The sequence below is a fragment of the Miniopterus natalensis genome, chromosome 4 (genome assembly GCF_054644295.1).
Source record: "Miniopterus natalensis isolate mMinNat1 chromosome 4, mMinNat1.hap1, whole genome shotgun sequence".
Classification (NCBI taxonomy): Eukaryota; Metazoa; Chordata; class Mammalia; order Chiroptera; family Miniopteridae; genus Miniopterus; species Miniopterus natalensis.
Genome location: NC_142084.1, coordinates 5917966 through 5934182, shown reverse-complemented (window position 1 = coordinate 5934182; position 16217 = coordinate 5917966). Strand labels below are relative to the sequence as shown.

Here is a 16217-nt window from a genome sequence, read left to right as displayed (position 1 = left end):
AGGACTTTTTGCTGTGGGCTGACTAACAGCAGGCAGCCAGCCTCCTTGCTAGACCAGTGAATGTTACGCAGAGTTCTTCACAGTGGCATTTGTCAGAACCATTGTGTGTACTTGGATGGAGCTGTCTAAATGGCGCACCCACATGCAAATGGAGCTTGTAAAATCAGACCTGTTCACTCCTGTATTTGTAGTCAGTGAACAGACTTAGCAAAATATGTGATACAAGGTTTTGAGGACATTTGTAATAAGTTTTAGTGGTATTAGTACCATCCTTTCATTTTCTGTCTTCACATGGGTAGTTATACATGTACATAAATACACACTTACACATGTATGCTTATAAAACAGACATCAATTTAAATTCATTTTTGTCGATGTTTCTCTCTCTCCCTGTCCCTTCCTCTCTCTAAAATCAATAAAAACATGTAGAGAGAGAGGCCTCTACTCTCCTGGCGAACACGAAGGGTAAGAAGTCCTTAATCATCACCTTTCTAAGACTTCAAATTACAGTCATTCCATGGGATTTCTGAGATACCTGGAAACGCTGTACCCACCTGTGTGTTCATTTGACTTACTTCCTGTAGACTCCCCTTTACCTGGTGAACCACGGAGAGACTGGCCCAGTGAGGTGCAACCGCTGCAAAGCCTACATGTGCCCCTTCATGCAATTCATTGAGGGTGGCAGGCGCTTCCAGTGTGGGTTCTGCAGCTGCGTGAATGAAGGTAAGTGCCTCATAGGCGTCCGGACAGCTCTCTGATGAGGGAAGCGCGCAGTCTATGTGCCTCCGCCCTCCGGAAATAGGTGACAGCTCCTAGTTATGTCTCTCCATTGAGAATTGCTCAGAGGAGTGACAGGAGAGGAAAACCTCTCAGGTTTAGCATCTCCAACATGAGAGGCAAAATTTCATTTTCCTCCAGCTGAGCCTCTGTGGAAGGGAATGAGAAATAATGTTATTTCCCTACTTCTGAGTTTTACAAGAGACACAGGAACTTCCATGTGGGGCTCATGCATGTCTGTGAGGCTCAGAGGGGCTTGAAGTCATAAAGGGAGCAGGTCCTGGTTGGTTTCTCTCCAGGGAGATTACATTTTATCTGTGTTTACTGATGATAAACCTGACAGATAGTTCCTCTTTGTGCATTCCTCTGAATTACTCTCAAATGTGAGCTCTTCAGTATTTAGGAAAAGCTGTTATAAGTGAGGGTTTTAACATGTATGTAGATTTTCCCCTCCAACATTAAACATTACTATGTGGGGCTTTCCTAGATTCCATGTACTCAAATTCATTCCCGTATGACTCACCGATGTTGAAAAAACTACAAACTTGTTAAACGTGCTAACATTTATCATATTTATGACATCATAAATTTTTAATTCTTTGGTGTCAAATAAAGCCATGCTCAGGCCTAGTCATTCCCATATTCATTGACATTTAGAGTTTTCTAGAAGCTTGTGGTGATTGTGAGAACTCACGTTCTCTGTTTCCCTCTGTTCCTCATCTTTGTGGACATCCCTCCTGCACGTCATTAGATCTGACACTGCACACCCTCTGCCCGGAGCCATGTCTCCATGCTGCTGCTGCTCCTTCCCTGAGGGGAGGAGAGCGGAGAGTGCAGGCATCGATTTTCGCCTGTGTTGGTGCCTCATGGCTCAGCCCCATGAGCATTTCTAGGGGAGAGCAGTGCTTGTCTCCCTGTCCCGGCCCCCACCACAGCCCATGACTTTGCCCAGCATAGAGAGCCCTGTGTCGTGAGGCTTTCTCACAGAGACCTTGGGTCAGTCTGTGGAAACGCCCTGCTGTGGGCTGGATTGGTGGGTCCCAGCTTCACCTTCAGGCCTGTGTCAATCCCCTTGGGCTGCCTCTCCTTGTTCTAGCTGTAACGTCCACTCAGTACAGACAGGATGTACCATGAGACCCTCCCTGTGGCCCTGTACCCCTCCTGCTCTTTCCAGGGAAGACCTTGCTCCTTCCCTCATCCTGGACGGAATCTGGCAGTCACCCTGTCCTATGAACCAGGTTTTAGGAACCAGTGCCATGTCACTTCCCTGTGCTATAGTTTGGGGGGAAGTCATGAGGCAGAGGAATGTTGTGGTGAATGCCCCCACCAAGCTCAGTAGCTGCTCACTAGCTGCTCACTCCTCACCCAGGCCCCCAGCTTTCTGAGGAGGTTGCTCAAAACCTTATCCAGGATCAGCAATTTGTGTGAACTCCCTGGACTTGCACCAGAAATGTCCACTTAAAGTCTTCAAAGGCCAGCCCCTTCCTGGTGAAGAAACCACGGAGTTCTTGTGTCTCCACCACCAATTGCCCCCGTGAGGACCACACCTAGGAGGCTGCCATGTTCATTGTCCAATAGGGTTATTCTTATTCACACTAGGCTCAAATATTTGTCTCTACATGGAAGCCAGACTCCCTTAGCTTGACACTCACACCTGCAGTCTTCATTTCTGTTAATGAAGACAGGTTTGTTGGAGTCAGAAAGAACCCAGCAGGCATGGTCCATGGTTCCTCCTTTTCCCTCCAAAGTGTTGGGAGATGGCACAGTGGGAAGCCCATGGGGCCAGAAGGCCTGCAGGAAGACAGCTGTCATGTGGCAGTGTGTAACTCAGGGGTAACGGAATCCTGATTTATAAAACATGGCAAACAATATGAAGTGCTAACAAATATAACATTAGTTCATTGTAAGGAGAAAAATTTTCACATATTACATATGCAAATGTCTGAATGAAAAGTGAATTCTAGAAACTGTGTAGAAATTATTGTACCATATACCCTACCACAACCAGTACGGAGTCCTCTGTCTTTATCTAAGTGTCAGCAGTAGCCAGCTAAGGCCCTTAGCTCACTTAGCTCAGCTGAGACTGGCAGTTTCCCTCCTCCCGAATCTTTCCAAGACATTGACCTTTCCAAATTCAGATCCACATGTGCATATGAATCCTGTGAACCTCATCTAATGAGAAACAGCCATTAATAGTAGGACATTAGGAAAATCAAGCCTCAGGGGTTATTTTTAAGTCCAACCTTTGTAATCCACCTGGTAGTTCACAGCTGAACGTAAAGAATGCTGAGCTGTTGGTTTTAAAACAAAAGGCATTCTGTGGTTTCACAAATGAAAATGTTGTTCTTTATGGAACGCTTAAAGCCAGAGCTTTGCTGGTTATTCCAAACCCTTCTACTGCCAGTGTTTAATAGCCAGCCCTATTAATCTCAAGGCTATGGAGTTTGTTTTCACAGATACCAGGCCATATTTGTGCAAGTGTTCAGTGTGTGACTCATGACTGCTCCTGGGCTGCTGGATGACCTCCAGGTCTTCGCCAGAACGAGCCTTCTTAGACATTTGAATCAAATTAAGAGTTCCTCTGCTGAGACCAGGGTGGTGCAGTCTTTCCCTAATACAGTAATCCTCTCTGCTCTGAAACCCAAGCATGCAGAGTACCATGCAGGCTCCCCGTGGCTGAAGGCATCCTTAATGAAAGGGTAATAAATATTGTAGTTCAGAGTACAGTCCAAATAACCAATGTATATTTCTCTTAGGTGTGTTGAAAATTGAAATAGTTAGAAAAGCCAGAGTTCCTTTTAAAGGAGGTAATTACATAGGGACAATTAGATTTTGGTTGTGACAACTTAAGAACACCAGTGATTGCATCCTGTTTCTCTGCAGTGTCCAAGTCTTAAATGTTCCTTGTCATCAGTAACTTGTAGAAGGGTCAAGAGGATCTCTTTAGAAAACCCTCGTTCTTTCCAAGACATGCTTTTTAAATAGTGGGGCTTTAGGCTATGTTATATTCCAACTTTAAATACTTCTTTCCCCCTCATATGAACTCCTTTCCTCCCATAGTAAATTTTGAGAACTTATTACATGGTCTGTTATGAAAATAAAAGATTTCCATTCCCATTTTGTTTTCGTTAGTCCCGCCATCCTATTTCCAACATCTGGACCATGTTGGCAGAAGACTGGACCACTACGAGAAGCCGGAGCTGTCTCTAGGATCTTACGAGTACGTTGCTACTTTGGATTACTGCAGAGTAAGTGTTCCCAGGACGCCAGTGCTTACATGTGATGTCAGATCCACATGAGTCACTTTCGTGCGTGAAGAATTGACAAAGCATGTGGGTGCTGTGGGGATGCAGAAGTGCCTGAGGAGCATACCAAGTTTCTAGGCTGGTAATGTGATAAAATGGCAAACCATGCACTGCAGTGGTCCTTTGTAAAAAATGGTGCAAGACACAGAAAACAGTGATTTCACTTTGTGTCCTTACCCTGTAGAACATGCTGGGTTCTTCTTTTTTTTTTTAATATATCTTTATTGATTTCAGAGAGAGGAAAGGAGAGGGAGAGAGAGAGAGAGAAAAATCAATGATGAGAGAGTCATTGATCGAGCCCGCAACCTGGGCATGTGCCCTGACTGGGAATCGAACCCTGATCGCCTGGATCTTAGGTCGATGCTCAACCGCTGAGCCACGCCCGGCCGGGCAACGTGCTGGGTTCTTAATGCTGCCTCTGCTCTACTTGTTTTGTCATCTCAGAAAAATTGCACTTTTAAGGCAAAAGCTCAACCAGTGTGTTCCATAGGATCATTGACGTGTTTCTGTGCCCCCCTTCTCTGTTGTCACCACGCTGAGTGAAGGCCTTCAGAATCCTCCCAGGCCCTCAGCAGCCTGGGATCCTGGCCCCGGGTTTCCTCTGCTTTGAAATGTAGCCATGAGGCTCCCCCCACTGCCTTAATCTAAAATACTAAATTCAGTGATAATTTTCCTTATAAGACCACTAACTGTTGCACCCCTGACTACCACCTCAGCTTTGTCTTCATTTGTAGAAAACTCTCACCCCTGCTCTGAACTCCTCTCCCTTTATATAAGGTCATCCTTCTGTTACAGCTAGACATGCCCTGCCTGGCAGACTCCTGAATACTCCCTAGCACCTGGCCCGATTTTTATTTTATGTGGGTGTGTACGTGTGTGCGCACACAGCTTTCTCTCACTTCATTGTGGTTATATACTAAATCTTTCTTGTTGTGTTGTTTCCATAGAATTTGGTCCATATCTGTTTTATCAGTTATCCCCATGGATTTTAAATCTTCTATGTCTTCCCTCTTCATAGGCTCTGATCTCCTTGGGGACAAGAATCTTGTCCCAGCTAACTTTGTGGTGTCTGCCACAGCGTCTGGCACAGGGCAGGCAGCTCATCAGGGGATGTGGGATGAGTGATGAGTGAATGATGAGTCTGCAGGTGTGCAGCTATCCCCAGGAGTGGCCGTGGCACGGTGATGGTGACATCATTGTGGGTACCTTGCAGGGCCTGAAAGTTCTTCCGTAACTTGAAGTTATCTTTTTGTCATCAGTTCAGGTTTTAGCTTATATCTGAAGTACCACGTGTACACTTGAAGAAACAGATTCACTCTGACTTATTTTGTCACTCCCCTCCCCCTCCCCAAAACGAAAGCCTCTGATTAATGCCGGGTGGTTCTCAGAAACAGCCTCTGACCAGACTTCTTTCAGAGGTGTTTGCTAGGGGACAGTCTGGTCCGTGTGCTGGGTAGAAATTACAAAGAACATTTTTCCAACTAGAAGCTTTTCCAATTGCTTGAATTTAAACATTTTTTTCAGTTACCTTAACTTTTGCATTTATTTTAGTGTTTTGTATTTTTTTTACTACAGTACATAGAACTAGTTATTAAAGGGTAATGCTTTATTAATTGAAAATATAACATTTGAACATAGTTTGGAGAACCTAAGAACATTTTTGGTACAAATGCTTTATTTCAGGGAGAAAACATGTCCTAAAGTACCAACTACTTGGGACAGTTTGCTTATTCCTGACTCTGATTAAACGTGATAAAGCCATCGTAACTGGGTGCAGAATTTACTCACTGGCCTTTGGAACCGTAGCTGTGGATATACTCTCACTGTGTCTGAGTTTCCAGTTCTCTGCCAACAAGGCCACATTATCTTGATTTTATGCTTTTTTAGTAGAAACTTAGGCAGAGTCAGATCTATTTCTGGGAACAAAAGTCTCAGTATCTTAACCTCTTTTATTTGGAAATGTCCTAGATGTCTGACTGATGGGAAGTCTCAGCCAGCAGTCAAGGAACCAAATAAAAATTGTACATTTTGAAGAGTTTTTTGTAAGCTTCATCTTAGTTTATTATTCCAAGTGAAGTTCATAATGAAAGATGCTGCATGTGTCTTGAAGTTTAATTATAATTTAAATGTGCATCAAGTATAATAATGAGCTGCCTTAGAGTTTGGATGATGAAAAAGAGCTTTATTTATATGTGTATTTTTAGCACTTACGAACTTGAAGAAGAATTGCAAAATCATATTTTCCCTGTTCATTTTAGTTTATCTTAATACCAATTTTAGATATTAAGATGAACATTTATTGAACATTTACTATGTGTGATCCTCTATGCCCAGTGCTTTCTACGTTCTGTATGATTTCATTCTCACAGGGCTCCCCGTGGTGAGCACCAGCATTGTATGGGGAAACTGAGGCTTGGAGAGTTTGATAACCAGCTTGGGTCACAGTACAGAGAGCAGTGTAGCAGACCATCGAGCCCCTGGCCTCTGTCAGTGCTCTGAGGACATGTAGACAAATCTTCCCAGTATCACCACGAAGTCCCATGGAGAGAAAGACCCCACTCTGTTGCATAACTGACAGTTTTTTACTTAGAAGTTTATGGACTATATCTGCATATAAAGTGTACCTGAAGTGAGAACTCTCATTCTAAACCAACCTTTTACTTCTAAATGAAAATGTTTCTCCTCTTAGTTTTACTTCAGTTGGACATTTTTTTTGACGCCTAGCATGTCCACGCACTTGGCTCTGTGCTGTGAGGGAGACCCAAATTAGCAAGATGGTGAACCTGATCTCCAGGTATTTTACTTCCCCTGTGTAGGCCTGATGAGAAAAGTGTGTAATTAGATATCAACCCAGTGTAAGTGCTGTGAACACTGTAAGTAGAATAATCAGGGTGCCATAGGAAAGCAGACAAGTAGGAACTCAGGATTGGGAGGATCAGAGAAGGACACAAAGGAGTGACATTTGGGCTGGCTGAGCCCTGAGCAGGGATGGACATGTGGAGACTGAACTGTGAGCAGAAGCAGTTTCACAAGTTATTAGCAACTTTCTCCACTTTCCTCAGGGCTAGGCAGGCCCTGTTGACGAGGCTGTGGGCCTAGGATGGGGCCTAGCATAATTGGACAGTATTTCCCCTTCCTCCAAAACACATTCAAATTAAAATATTTTTAAAAATACTTTGCCAAACAAAACACTTTTCTGGCCAGCTTCTTGACCCAGGCCCACTGGGCTGTGACTTCTGGGTAGGAAGTGTTTTGAAAATGGCAAGCACTTGAATTAACTGGAGGAATGTGTGTGGGAAACAATGGAAGTAAAGCTGGGTAATTGTTTGGACACACAGACTCTCCTTTTATTTTCTGCTGGGTTTGGCTGCCTGTCTTTGATCTCTTTGTTTTTTATACATCTCTGTTAAATGAGTACTGTGGGAGTCTTAAATGCCAGCCCATTGAAGAATTTGTTAATTCACTGGGCCATGAGCACAATTAAAGGTAAGGAGGGAGCGGTTTCCATCCACCCCTCCACCCTACCTCACATTTGTTCACTCGGTCACAGTACTGACACTCCATTTTGTGCCAGGCTCTGTTCTCAGCTTGAGGACTCAGTCAGTATCCCGTCCTCAGGGCAGTAGCACTGTGACACTGTGACACTGTGACGTGTATGGTGCCTCCGACAGGTTATTCTGACAGCAGTCTTCATAGTGAGAGGAGAGGGATTGGAGGCAGGAGGTGTTAGAAATTAATGTAATTGACCAAGCAAGAGACAATGAGGGCTGTATAGCAATTCCTCAAAAAGTTAAAAATAGAATGATTATATGACCCAGCAATTCCACTTCTGGGTATATATCCCCCCAAAATTGAGAGCACAGTCTCAGAGAGACATTTGTGCACGCATGTTCAAAGCAGCACTATGCACAGTAGCCAGAAGTTGGAAGCACCCAGGTATCCATCGGTGGATGAATTGATAAGCAAGATGTGTTATACCCAACGATGGAATGTCAGTCAGCCTTAAAAAGGAAGGAAATTCTGACATGTGCTGCAACATGGATGAATGTTAAAGGACACTGTACGAAGTGAAGTAAGCCAGTCACATACAAGACAGGTATTGTGTGAGTCTACTTATACAAAGTACCTAGAGTAGTTAAACTCATAGAGGCAGACTATAGAAATGTAGACTGGAGCTTGCCAGGGGCTGGAGATATGAGGTCATGGTACGTTATTGTGTGGTGGGTGCAGTCTCAGTTCTGCAAAATAAAAGGACTTCTGGACATGGATGGTGCTGATGGTTGTACAACAGTGCGAATGTACTTAATACCACTGAACTGCGCACTTACGTGCGGTTAAGATAGCACATTTTATGTCATGTGCATTTTACTACAATTAAAGATAATTTGAAAAGAGAGACAGTAGGGTCTAAGTTTGGGGACTGTACTGGAAGAAGCACAGAGGGCTGCACAGTGGGCAGGGTGCAGAGGGCTAGGGAGGTGACGGTTCCGCAGAGAGAATGAGATTTCAAGCCCAGAGGATCGTGTGTTCCATGAGTTTCTTACAGAAGGACCAACATAGTTGGAGAAATGCTGTGTTAACTTCTAGAACTTAGAGTGTCAAGTGTAGCAGGACCTGTATGTGGCTCTGTGCTTTGGTAGATGGGATGCTGGCCTGGAGCTCAGAAGGAACCATGATGAGAGAATTTGAGGAGTCGCCTGTGTGGAGGTGCTGGTTCAAACTGAGTATAGAATGGGATTTCTGTGATGGAGCTATGGTAAGGAGATGGAAGAGGGTGTTTTTTAGGGAAAGATGAAATGAGAAACAGAAGCAGCGGTCAGGAAAGTGGAAGAGGAACTGACAGCATGGAGCCTTGGCGGCTACACAAGTGAATATGGTCTGCGGTGCCCAAAATTGCGGAGATAAGAGCCTCAGAAGGAGGGCTGGATTTTATTCCAAGTCTGTCAGGAAGCAGTGACCTTTAAGAGAGCGGTTTTAGTAAGTTTTGTATGGAGTTCACACATGTTGAGCTTGGCTGGGCTAAGCAAGCTGGATCTAGTGGGTAGAGCAATGGATGGAGGAAGCCAGTGGTGAAGTCATTATAGTTTCTGGGCACGAGATGACAAAGTTCTGGATGGGGAAGCGTAGGGATAGGGTAAAAGGTGAAAGATGTATCTGAAAAGAATCACCCAATGGGACTCAGTGATGGGAAGAAGGGGAATAGTTGAATTTCATGGCATGTTTTCTGGCCTTTGGGTTGGTGTGTGGTGATGTATTGATAGAGAAAGAGACTTGGGAAGAAAGTGTCATTTAGAGGAACGATGAATTAGCTCTGCACACACAGGAAATGTGACAGGAAGCTTTCTCGTGGAATGTGTTCATTGGAGACATGGAGATACTTGGCGGTGCGGGGAGTGGTAAGGGTGAGAACATACAGAGTGGTAAGGTGCCTTTGGGTTGGTCATGAAGGCGTTTTAGTTTAATTGATGGAAATGATTCTTTTCATTCGTAGTATGCATCAGTGTAAGTGTATGTATGGGTTAGATTAGATGGAATCAGGAGTGATCTCAATAATGCTCACATGAAGAGCAGTAGATTTGTTTATTTGTCTGTTGGTCTGATTTTGGATATGGCAAAGGGTGTAGTTTTCAGGTTGATGATTTTTGTTTTTTTAAAATTTTTTAAATACATAACTAAGGATTTTTTATTGATTTTAGAGAGAGGAAGGGAGAAAGAGAGAGACGTTGATCAGTTGCCTCCCATATACACGCTGACTAGGGATCAGACTGTAAACTGGGTATCGAACCCACCACCTTTTGGTGCATAAGACAATGCTCCAATCACCTGAGCCACACCGGCCAGAGCCAGGTTGATGATTTTTAAGTTCAATATAAATAAATAAGTAAATAAGTAAATAAGCAAATAAGTAAATTTATTTATTTATATTGATTAATGTGTGAGAGAGAGAGAAACATCGATTTATTGTTGCACTTATTTATGCATTCATTGGTTGATTCTTGTATTTGCCCTGACCCGGGATTAAACCCACAACCTTGGCAAATCCTGACGACCCTTTAACCAACTGACTACCTGGCTGGGGCCTTATTTTCTTCAAATGAAGGGCTTTTATTAGAAGAATGTTAGCCTTGTGATGCTTATAGAATGAATCAGTAAGATAATTTGGAGATATTATCTAATTTTATAATTGTATCAATTAAAATACAAATTTTAGAATATTTTTATCATTTCTTATAAAGTTTAAATTAGTCTTAACTCTTTTTTTTTTTTTAAATATATCTTTATTGACTTCAGAGAGAGGAAAGGAGAGGGAGAGAGAGATAGAAACATCAGTGATGAGAGAGTCATTGATCGGCTGCAGCCCGCAACCCGGGCATGTGCCCTGACCGGGAATCGAACCCCAATTGCCTGGATTCTAGGTAGATGCTCAACCGCTGAGCCACGCCCGGGTGGGCTAGTCTTAACTCTTTATTTTCTCTGTTAGTGTGAGTCACTAAAGTTGTTTGCCTGTGGCTCGATTTTCTAAATATTTTTGTAAGATCCAGTTGAAGAATCACTTCCTAAGATCTGTTTGAACACCAGCCAGTGAGCGTCTGACAGCTGCAAAACATTGATGTAGCAGCTGTTTTGTGTTAAAGTGATTATTTTAAACAGAGAAAAGGCCAAGTATTTCATGTTTTATCATAAATATGTTAGAAGTAGGGAAGTATTTAACAATATACTATAATTTTAAAAAGTACACAATTATATTTTAGTATGTAAATCCCTATGTTTAAAACTGAAAAGACTTATCAAGAAAGAGATTTGAGAATATGGATATGAAGTTAATGAAGTTTTACTACAGCTTCAAAGACGAGAGCTAATTACTATGTGTTCTCATTTCTGGCACCATTTGCCTAGTTCCAGTCACACGTCTCTGTATGAGGCAGTGCTGTAAGCAAGCCTGGCCACCAGACCGCACTCACCCTTGGGCACTTGGAGGAATTGGGCCTTGGGAGCTACCCAGTAGGGAGCCTTCTGCTAGCATGGTGATACTGATTCCATGTGGCCCCCAGGTCAGCCCTGGACGATAAACAGCCTTTATCATTTTACAGCATCGGGACTGTGCTCTAGAAAATGATTTAATCCCATAGATGTCATATCCTGAGTATTAAATGAAACACCTGGTGACCTTTTAGAGCTGCTGAGTGTTTTAGTTTGATGATGAATGTATACACCTTATAATTGTATTTCTGTGATTTGTCTGCTTCCTGTAGAACAATAAGCCTCCCAACCCACCAGCCTTCATCTTCATGATCGACGTTTCCTACAGTAACATCAAGAGTGGGCTCGTGAGGCTCATCTGTGAAGAACTGAAGACTGTGCTGGACAGACTGCCCAAGTAAGGAGCCTCTGCATTATTGCTAATTAGTGTACTGGCCAGAAGATAGGCCTGAGTGACCCTGAGCATCTTTGCCAGTGACAACATTCAGTAATTATTTATTCTTCAGATAGCACCACTCTTAGAGCCCTTAAAAAGTCAGAGTGATCATTTGTACAAAGCAAAAGAAAGAAAGTGGTAAAAAAATAGTGTCATGTAAACAGTGGTCCAGATCCTTTATAAACTCCAAAGAAGATCCGTGTGGTGGGAGAAACGTGGGGAGTGTGTTGCTCATTTTCAAAAGCGTTGGTTTTCCAGTGGAAACTGGTAGTTGCTGGGTGTGGTAGAGAGTTCTCAGGGATGCCAGAAAAGGGCACTGTTGTCACCAAGGTTCCCTCTTGCCCTCTTGATGCACTGTCTGACCCCAAGGCTCATGGCTCTCCTGCCACCGCAGGGACAGTGCATGGAAGGAAAAGGGGAACGCTCTTAGCAAAGATGGCTGTTTTTTAGGGGCAGACTTGCGGTTCAGGATGGGAACTAGCGCCTAGTAAGAAACTGGGAGCAGGGCAAACACCTTCCTTCATGAGAGGAAGACGTGCTTCAGAAAATAGGCTAAGAAACCGTGTCTGTGCCAGAATCAGCATCTGCCCTCCCCGTCTCCGGGGCACAAGCATCTGTCTGGAAAGGGATGCTTAGGGGTGGGTGCCTCCTGCCCTCAGGACTCCCAGGTCCTCAGGGTGGAGCAGAGGTGACTCTGGACTCACAGTAGCAATTTTGTTTGTATCCATGACCCCGAAGTCATAATATTCCTGAGGATGGTTTGGAGAAGCAGTGGGGATGTTTAAAAAACATTGAGGTGCTTTCAGACAGAATTCTAAACTAGGGATGAGCTGAAAGTACATGGACAATGGGCATAAGAAAGGCATGGGTCAGTGCAGGCAGTTGGGAAGTGTGGACTCCACACTGCCTTCCCGGGGCTGCTCGAGGTCTGAGTTTGAGCTTCGAGCTTGGTTAGCATGAGAGAAAAGGGTTCTAACTTCTGGGCTCTTGGCCTCTCCCACTGTTCCTTCGAGCTGGGCCATTTTCCCTGTCACTTCACCAGCCCCCTTTCCTTCAACATTGGCTGCATGACGCTTATAGCTGTTGAAAGAAGTTATGAAGCCCCCTCCTTCCTCAGGTATCCTGTAGCTGTGTAGCTGTTGGAACAGGTGGGCAACTCTGGCAAAGAGAAGAGAAAAAAATAATAGGGTACTGTTGGTAGTCCTCACCCTGGAAGACATCTCTTTTCTCCCTTTACCCTTTAAAACAAATTTGTTATTTTCTCCCCAAAATTTATTTTGGGCTATGTATGTGTATAACTTTATAATGTTCATGGTAAGGTTGCCCTTAATTTGAGGACTTCTTTGAACTAGAGTGGGTAATGTGCCAGATAGCCTTCGGAAGCACAGCATGTCTTGGTCAGTGTCTAAGGTATGTTCATCGCTTAGCTGATATTTAGAAAAGAGAAGGCTCCACTTTTTACTATTTAACTCTGAGTTTACATCTTTGAAATCGTAAGTTTCCTGGCTTTTCTGTCCGACTTCTCTGGAACAGGAATGAAAAGATTTGAAGTGTTTCACCTGTCTTACTGATTGAACTTGTGTTTTTTCTGATTGTATTTAATGCTGCTGTAGCTACAGCATTCAGAATGGTTGGTTTGGGGACATTCTGATTCATGTAGTTTGTAACGTCTTCAGTGTTGCTCTGTCAGAGTACTCTCATTGAAATGATCAGGATGAGTGTTGAGGGAACTGGGAATGGACCTACAGAACAAAATGTGTTGTTCAGTGTGATGCGCCTTACACTGTGCTACACTGGGTAGGATAACATGAAGGAGTGGCCAAAGTTTTTTTTTCTGGATATGGTTTAATAGGCAGTGATACTGTTCAAAGGAAAATTTTAAGATAGTTCCCTGTTTCTCAAATTTAGAAAAATTGTTCCCATGGAAATATGTACTAATATTTTGCAATAATGTGAGATGTTCTGATGAGATGTTTTTTAAAAACAATTCAATTTTAAGTGAGTCCATGAATCCCAGGGTGCTCCTTTCCCATCACTTGCAAATGTCCAAATCCAGTGGGAAAACCAATCTGGATTCTTGTCGGTTATTTTTCTTTTCTGATTTTTGCCTTAGTTCACTCTAAATTAACCATTAAAAGAAAATAATTGTCCTTCATGATCCGCTGGACGTTTTTTGCCTTATGTATCAAAGGTTTGCTGGGAAACTGGCATTAACCTGAGGTATGCTGGTTAAACTGCCCTCGCATAAAGCCTTGAAGGTTGTGTTTGCTCAAGCCCATGGTGTAACACCTCTAGCCAGGCTGATTGTTACTGCACTGGAGCTGGGAGGAGGTATGTACAGTCAGATACAGTGTTTCACCATCAGGGTGATCATCATCCACAGAACCCTAACTCCCACATTGTCTGTACCCCATGGGAGCAGAGAGCACACACTTTTGGGCCTGCCCTGTATTGGTTTCTTGTCCAGGATTCATGAAATGTTAACTGAAAGGTGCTGTCTACTAAGAGGAGCCCCATGGGAATGATTCAGAGAATTTTACAGAGGAAATGCCTTCTCATTGGTGCCACAGAGGAGGAAGGATCTGTTCTTGGTCTTGAAGACTAACTTTCTAGTCAATAGAGCAGGAGAGGAATTGTGGACACAGTGCAGTGCAGTGATTCAGTGCATGGAGGTGTATAGTATGGGGCACTGGGGGTGTGCATGCGCATGCTCAGTTACAAAGGGTAAGGATTCCCATTTCTGAAAATTTTGCAAGACTCCAGAATATAAACATTTACCTCGTACTTTTGGAAGGGATTATGGGGCTCAATTTCACTGTGTACCCATTGTGTCCAGGCCACAGTGAAGAACCAATACCTGAGTTAGCAAAGGCAGGAGGGAAGAAATGAAACAGTTTCGAGTCGCCCGCTCAAACATCAGAGGAGCTGGGAAGTGCTGTGGGATCAGCAAGCTGGACCTCAGACATTTTCACATGAGTGCTTCCCTTTTCCTTTCTTTTGTGCTCCTCACTCTGTGCCATGTGAAGGGTTTAGAAACTGAGCCAACCAGGTGCATTTTCATGAAGTGCCCTAAGCAAAGTCAGCTTTACTGACACCTAAGGATCAAAACATCTCTATCTCCTGAGGCTTTCATGTAACCATGGAGCTCTGTGTTATATCCACCGCTGAAAGCCAGTAGGAGCCTCAGGAGTGTCCAGGTGTGCTATTTAGCGAGGAGAGACAGACAGACACATGCACATGCACACACATGCACACACATACCTCAGTAAATGTGGAACTGGAGTCTAGACCCCTCCATTCAAAGTATACTTAGCATGGACTTGAATGGGAACATTCATGCCTTTATACTCTCAGTAGGATTAAGGCTTGTCTTGGAATTCCTCAAAAAATGTTATTTTTTGCTACAATATTGGAGCTTTTCTTGTTTTCCCATGACCATCACAATGGTCACCTGTTACCTAGTATGAATTACATCGTCAGTTTGTGCATGTGATTTATTTTATATATTTACACTGTATATATGGTGTATGGCTCTCAAATCCACCCACTTTCTATGGAGATTCTCCTGAATGTGCAGGAGTCACATAGAGGAGCAGGTCACTTCCTGACAGGAAGAGCTGTCCCGTCTGGCATGTGCTCCCTTCTCTGGCTTCAAATGCTCCATCCATCTCAGCTGACAGTGGCTCCGAGAGGGCTTTGTTTGTAAAGAAGGAATAAGCCTAGCTTGTGTATAAAAAAATATTTGCTATGGATTTAGAATAAGTATAAGAAGAATTATGAGACTAAAGAAATACGAGAAATATTTTTTAAAATATCTATTTTATTTTTTTACTTTGAATTTTGAGAATCTTTTTCTTTATCAATTTACTTATTTCTGTACTATCCCATTCCCAACCACTGTGACTCAGTATTGTTTACATCTGGTAAACAGTGATTTAGACCAAAACTTTAAACACATCTTCCATGTGTTTTATGGAGCTCTACTTAATGAGCTCCTGAGAAAGCTCTTTCTTGTAAATAAGAAGGAACCTCACGCTTTTTGTTTCCCCCTAGGGAAGAGCAAGAAGAGACTTCTGCGGTTCGTGTTGGGTTCATCACCTATAACAAAGTCCTCCATTTCTTTAATGTCAAGAGTAATTTGGCGCAGCCTCAGATGATGGTGGTGACCGACGTGGGCGAGGTCTTTGTCCCTTTGTTGGATGGGTTTCTTGTCAACTATCAAGAGTCCCAGTCTGTGATTCACAAGTAAATATCACATTTCATAATTTAGATACAAACTAGATGTCTAGTTTTGCTTTGATTCAATCACACATTATTTAGTTCTGCTATTAGCAGAGGGTTTAAACACAGGGATTATGAAACTCTGTCATTTATGCTAGTGCTGCCTCTTTTTAATGTAGACCAGTCTCTGACAGAAGTAATTTATTTAATACTCACACTCAGCCATATCAATTCCTCCTTTTTGCTGGTAAGTTCACACAAGGCTGATATTTCCTGCATGTGGATGAGTGTGTCCAGTGATAATTGTAATAATGAAAGAATTATTCGAGAATATACAGTCTAAGAGATCAGAAATGTAGTGAGTAGAAGAAATATCTACGATGAGTGTGATTCTATGAATATTCCAACCAAATCATAAATTTGGTGCCAAACTGTGCTAGGATGTGATTCCACCTTTAGGTGTTTGGGGTAAAATAGCATGTGTTAAGGCTTGAAAT

General features: G+C 43.0%; 1 protein-coding gene across 1 annotated transcript in view; it reads left to right on the top strand.

The window, feature by feature from the left end:
* The window catches only part of SEC24D (SEC24 homolog D, COPII component), a 67037-nt gene that overhangs the window by 33300 nt on the left and 17520 nt on the right, over positions 1–16217 (top strand). The window contains exons 9-12 of the mRNA XM_087816216.1: positions 585–723; positions 3910–4025; positions 11336–11460; positions 15553–15744. Coding sequence (XP_087672342.1) covers positions 585–723; positions 3910–4025; positions 11336–11460; positions 15553–15744 — 572 coding nt within the window. The remainder of the gene's footprint in view (positions 1–584; positions 724–3909; positions 4026–11335; positions 11461–15552; positions 15745–16217) is intronic.